Below are 5963 nucleotides of genomic sequence, written 5' to 3'. Positions count from 1 at the left end.
ACATCAAATTAGATTTGATAAAAGGAAGACCCTTTCGAGCTTTGGTGAAACTCACAAATGTCGTGACTTTCAACGACTTTAGATTTTTCATTTTTCTAATGATTGTAGGAATAGTAAAAATATTTAATGGTGCGACTTACAACTAATAATTGCATTTGGTCTAGTGGCATTAAGGGATGTTTATAGAGGATGTCTATGGGTCGCATAATATTATGTGCAAAAATTTTTACTTTTTTTTTTCTCGACTTAAAACGACATCGTTTAGTATTATTATTTAACAGAGTTGACTAACAGAAAATAAGTCAATGCATGTTTTGGTCAAAAAAATTGAGTTTAGATATGAATATTCAAATTTTCGATAGTTGAGGCATATAGCATAGCATAATTGTACATGTACTAATCGGTACCATTCCACTCGGTTGAGGCATGAATTAGCCGCTTTCCCATCAACTGGTTAAGACAAATCTTTTTGTCCTCTCCAAACCAAATCTGCAAAATCTAACGAAAAAAAACAAATCAGATTACTTATAAATACATCTCGATTGAACAGTTAAAGAAGTTGTGAATATGTTGTCACGTCAGCCGTCATGTTATTAATTTAAAAAAATTCTTTAAAAATTTGATTTTTTGTTTATATATTTTTGTCTAGATCTTTAATATTTTACAATCTATTATCTAAAATTGTTTGTTTATTTTCTTTTGAATTATTTTCCTTTATACATGGTTGTTTTGATTCTAGTAATTCAGATTTTTGATAGTTTGGATTTTGCAAAATAGAACTGAGATTAAAAAAAAGTATCATTTTTATTTTGGTTTGGTTTAAAATTATAAGTTTTGGTAACTGAGTTCATATGAAAATGTTGTACTTTGGTTTGAATAATTTAGTAGATAAATTTTATAACTTAAAGTTAATGAATTTTTATTTAGTTATGATCAGTGTAGTTTGTTTATACATTCATAGATATGTGTTTCAAGTTTTTTTTTTCATCTTCTTAATATAAGTTTTTTATACACAAATTGATTGTCAACCTTGATATGACACATGATTCAAACAAAATTATTTATTCCGAAAAATATAAATTTGCTATTATTTATTAAAAAATATTTTTATACGGAAGAAAAAAATTACATATTCTTATTTTATATGATTTAAAAACAAATTTAAACATATTAAGATTAGACAAAATAAATATAGAATTATTTTTCCTTTGTTTGAAAATTTGATTATTTTTTATGTTGAAATTTTTGAATTTTTTAAAATTAATGAAATTGAGATTGATATAGCAGCTTACTCAACAATCGTAGATGCAGATTGACATGTCAACAGATTTACACAGTTAAATTAGCATCAAAAAGTTGACTAAGTCAATGTTAATTTGAGCCCTAAGTTCAAAGTTCATATGTATATGTGTTTCAAAATTAATGAAATTGAGATTGATATAGCACTTACTCATCAATTGTAGATGCAGATGAATTTAAATCCGAGAAGGATTTCTAAATCTTTGGATTCTTTAAGGATTTCTAAAATCCATAAAAACGCAACAAGTAAAAATGCAAATGACCCCCACTAAGAGTCCGCTCTGAAACAAATATAAATAAATTACAAATACCTGTGTTTGGCTCTCCCAGTCTATATTGTTCAAAAACAAGAAATCAATTAACCCTCGACAACCCAAATCTAAATCAAGAATGCAAACATCATCTCACAGCACCAATACAAGAAAAGAACAAAAACTTATTTCTCTGATATTTATAGAAGGACTACTAATTTCTAAAACTTAATTTTCAAAAGCAGAGTACAAACCATCTACGAGGCTCTCACTTCCAATCTGCTAGGAACAAAGCTCACACGGGTACACTGTTTTAACCGAGCAAGTGCGTCTTGTGACCTACCCAACATGAGATCGATGTAGACCGCTGTAACCGTAGCTTGTACATTATTCGGTAAGACAGTTAGCGCGTGCATAATCAAAGGTTTAGCCTGGTCATAATGTCCCTGTGTGGCAAGCAGCGCGGCAAGGTTTGCAAAAAGTACTCCACGAGCTTCTTCTGGCTTAAGGCAAACTGAATCCCGGGCATTTCCTGTGGAAGCATCAGCTGTCTCTTCACAATCGAAACTTACGTGCATCCGCCACTGGTCAAAGTCTTCTTGCGCAAATGGCAGTTTAAAATCATCCTGTCCAAGTAGATAGGCGGATAAATGGGCGCCAGCTTCAACGGGTCTGTTGAGCAAGCAGAGAGCCTCCGCTGCATAGATATGGCCTAAGAAAATATAAATCTTTGAACAATCTGGAAGCTGCAAGAGTGAATTGGCAGATGACAAGGCTTTGATAGGATTTTCCAGTTCCAACTCTACGTATGCCATATTAGCGAGAAGAGCCTGTTTGATCAACTGATTTTCTCTACTACGGATGTCTTCCAAAGCGGAGAGTGAGTTTTGAATCATGTCCTGATTCATTCCTCCTTTCAAGTCTGAGTTCGTATTAGCTTCCCCATGATCAGGCGATGATGCTTCTGTGGTCTCATTTGTCTTCAGGGATAATGAAGATTCAATATCTGATTTAGAGTCGTTCAAGATAGACCCATTGAGCAAGTAAACACCATTCGAGAGACAGACCCGTGCTAGTGGTAATGAAAGCTTTGGCCATTGGGTACTACCAGCAAGTTCGACAGATCCGTTTTCTTCCATCAAAAGTTGTCTCCACTTACCTTTCCCAATTACATGGACTCTAATTTCCGATCTATCCAAAGAAGTGTTCCCCTCTTCCAAAAGACCCTTTTGTAAAGCCATTATACAGCATTCGGCTATACGGAGCCAAATGAGCGGTTGCCTGCTGAAAACTAGGCTTGCCTTCTGGAAGCATTGAGCAGCAAGTAGAGGCTTCCCACAAGCCAAATAAAGCAAACCGCAGTTGTATGTGATCAACAAAGACTTATCCTGTGAGAGAGATATCAACTTCACTGGATTCTCCTTTCTAAGTGATGAACAGTTCCTTAGCGCTTTTGAAAATAACACGGAGGCAGTTTGATATTTTCCAAGCTGATAGTATATGCAACCAAGGTTGTTGTTGAAGATTCCTGAAGTCCTTGCTTCTTTTTGAATACCGGAGACCATCAAAAGCTTTATAGCCTTTCGATGATTCCCATGTGCATACTCTAGTTGAGATTTCAAGAGCAGAGCCATGGAGGAGTCCCGTTTTTGAGCAATGTTCATTGCGTGTTTGACTTCACGCTTCGCCAGTTTCAAGTTTCTGGTAAGAAGCAAGAACCGAACCTTGTAAAGCTGCAATTCGAGCTTCAGATCCACAGTCAAGATCGACCTTTCACCTAATGTCTTGAGAATATTGTTGGACGGAATATGGCCAACTGGCTTCATTCGTTTCTCGGCTTCAATTTCCGCGAGAACATTGTCATAGTCTAGAGTTTCTTCACACAAACTACTATCAGCGGCTGTCAAGTCAGACTTCAGAGCATCTGAGGCCACCGAGCTGCTCAGGAAAGAAGATGTTCTGGATACCTGATTTGAAGAAAGTTGCATCGTGCTTCCAATTTCTTCATGACTTCCAAAACCAACACCAAAAGTTTTGACCATATGCTCAAACACAGCCTGTAAACAACTACTTGTAAGATACAGAAAGAAGGAAACATCTACAGAGAGACTCCATGCAATGAGATGTAGACTGATCAATGCAAAAAAGTCATTTAAGGATGTTACAGTATATAATTCAAGTGAAAATCCATTTTCTTTTATTGAACTAAAAGTCCAACCTTCCCCATCAGATTACAGCTATGTAGAATTTGCTGTCACCGACTGATTTCCCATTTCTCATAGCGTTTAATAATAGGCAGCGTATATATATATATATACCATATTTGTGCATTCTTTTTAAGAGAAAAGCATCGACCATCCATTAAAAATAAGGAAGCCGCTAGAGAAATTGTTCTCAACAGAAGGCAAAATTTCAGATTGCAAAAAAAAAAATGTGGAAAAATAGGAAAGACACTGGGATAGAGTCTTGCATACACGTTTATAATTGATAGACAGAATAAAAAACTATACAGAGAGAAAAACAACTAGATTGCATTTGTAGAAACTTTATAAAACACCGCATGCATATTGGTTGAATTTTCCACTAGTAAAGAGATCAGCTGGACAATATTTCAAGACGTTGAATTTAGTAGAACCAATTCTTACCAAAAATTTCACAGCATCGCGACAAGCCAGCGCACTATCCAGCAACAAGAAGCAGATTTGAAGTGCAATTGTCTGCACATAAGTACCAACAATTACCTACTTCGAGCCAGTAGGACGGAATCTTAACAAAATTCAACACAAAAAGATGGAAACATTACCTCGTCTAGCGGCTCAATATTTTGAAACAAAGGTTCTAGAATGGATAAAGATTTTGTATACTGATGTAGATGAAACCAGATTACTGCCTGCAGGAGACCAGTGAACATTAATAATTTCCCTTAAAAAAATTCAAACGGCATAGCTGAGGCTCAAAAATACATCAGAACATACAATGTTGAGGATTGTCACTGTACTATCAAATTGATCCTTTGACACACAGACATTAGTTCCAGGGTTTACAGCTTCCACTTGTTCTTTGGCTGTAGAAGCAAGTTCTTCACTCTGATTCTGAGGATATAGAAGAGCACACGAAACAACTTCATAGAGATAACTTAAAGACTACTAATAACATTGCGATGTAAACAGAAAGATAGACCTTTTAGATGAAATATGGACGCTCTTAAATCGCGAGACTAGACAGAACCCAAATAGAAGTGTTCACACAATACCTTGACACTGTTAAGCTCTTCGAGTAGTTTCTTGGAACTGGAGCAACCATCCCTGAAGTACTCTGCAATTGCAATATTGTGAAGAACCTGCTTGAACAATTAAAAAAAATGCAAAAGACATGATTTTTTTAAAAGGCTGTCTGATTCTAATGAAATAAACACTCAAACTTAGAGAAAACTGAAAGCATCTCATGATTCTTCGAGGGTAGCTCTAAATCTACTGAGAGTGTTCTTATCACCCACGAATCGGTGCTAAATAATAAGACTTTAGCCAAGAAAAGGGTTTGGTTTGCTCAGTTATCTGATGGAAACAAAGCTAAAAAGCCTATCTATACTTCACAATGGAGTAATATACTTGAGCAGAAGATATCATCACAAGATACAAAGCAAATCAATACTGATACAGACGAAAGTAAACGCTGGAAAGTCAGATCTAAACTAGTAAAATCTACATCATCTCAAACTTAAATTCTTTTGTTCGTATCGATCTAAAAACGAGAATCCAAACTAGCAACAATTCATATCAACAATAATACCAATTTCACAGGCAAATCTAAACTATTTCAACCCGAAAAAAAAAACTGACCTTGGGATCGTTATGTTTCTTCTGCTTGAGCTGAATCAGAATGTCGAGACACTCGGGGAACTTGCAAGATTGGAAATAGGAGAGAGCGTCTTTAGCGAGTGCAGATGTGATTGAGAGAACAATAGCGTCGTCGTCCCTAGCGGCGTCGGAAGATACAGATGATGAAGAATCTCGAGAATCCATGGATGATTAAACCAATTCTATTGCCCAGATTTTGAAGTCCACGAATTTTCAAGAGTTGATATACAAAGAAAACCCTAGAAAATGATTGAAGGGAAGCAGAACGAAGAGCACTTTGCAGAGAAAATCCTCGCGCAGTAAAGTAAACAAGAGGAGAGAGACAGAATGGTACTGGGCCGATTTGGGCCGACAAGATTGGCTTCATTCAACCTACCTTACCTGTCCAAGTTTTTTTTCTTTTAATTTTTTTTTTCAATTAGTGGGTTTCATTAGTCAAACTGGTTCGTCCAATACTGCCAATACTGAATATGACTCACCAAGTCGAGACAAGAGATGATTGAATGAATATTTCTCACCAAGCAATCAGATTGTTCACGAGGAACTAAAGAGAAGT

At 35.7% G+C, this 5963-nt stretch overlaps 1 protein-coding gene across 1 annotated transcript; it reads right to left on the bottom strand.

Moving 5' to 3' along the window:
* Positions 1–1546: 1546 nt before the first annotated feature.
* Positions 1547–5697, bottom strand: LOC18020409 (CCR4-NOT transcription complex subunit 10). Its single transcript, XM_006403025.2, has 6 exons — positions 5390–5697; positions 4804–4890; positions 4526–4642; positions 4354–4440; positions 4196–4267; positions 1547–3607 (listed from the first exon to the last, which is right to left on the bottom strand). Exons 1-6 carry the CDS (start codon positions 5570–5572, stop codon positions 1808–1810), a joined length of 2346 nt encoding a protein of 781 aa, XP_006403088.1. The 5' UTR covers positions 5573–5697; the 3' UTR covers positions 1547–1807.
* Between the last annotated feature and the right edge of the window lie 266 nt (positions 5698–5963).

The sequence above is a fragment of the Eutrema salsugineum genome, unplaced genomic scaffold (assembly GCF_000478725.1).
Source record: "Eutrema salsugineum unplaced genomic scaffold, Eutsalg1_0 scaffold_18, whole genome shotgun sequence".
NCBI lineage: Eukaryota > Viridiplantae > Streptophyta > Magnoliopsida > Brassicales > Brassicaceae > Eutrema > Eutrema salsugineum.
The sequence above is the reverse complement of the archived record's forward strand: the minus strand, read 5'-3'. Positions and strand labels throughout refer to the sequence as shown.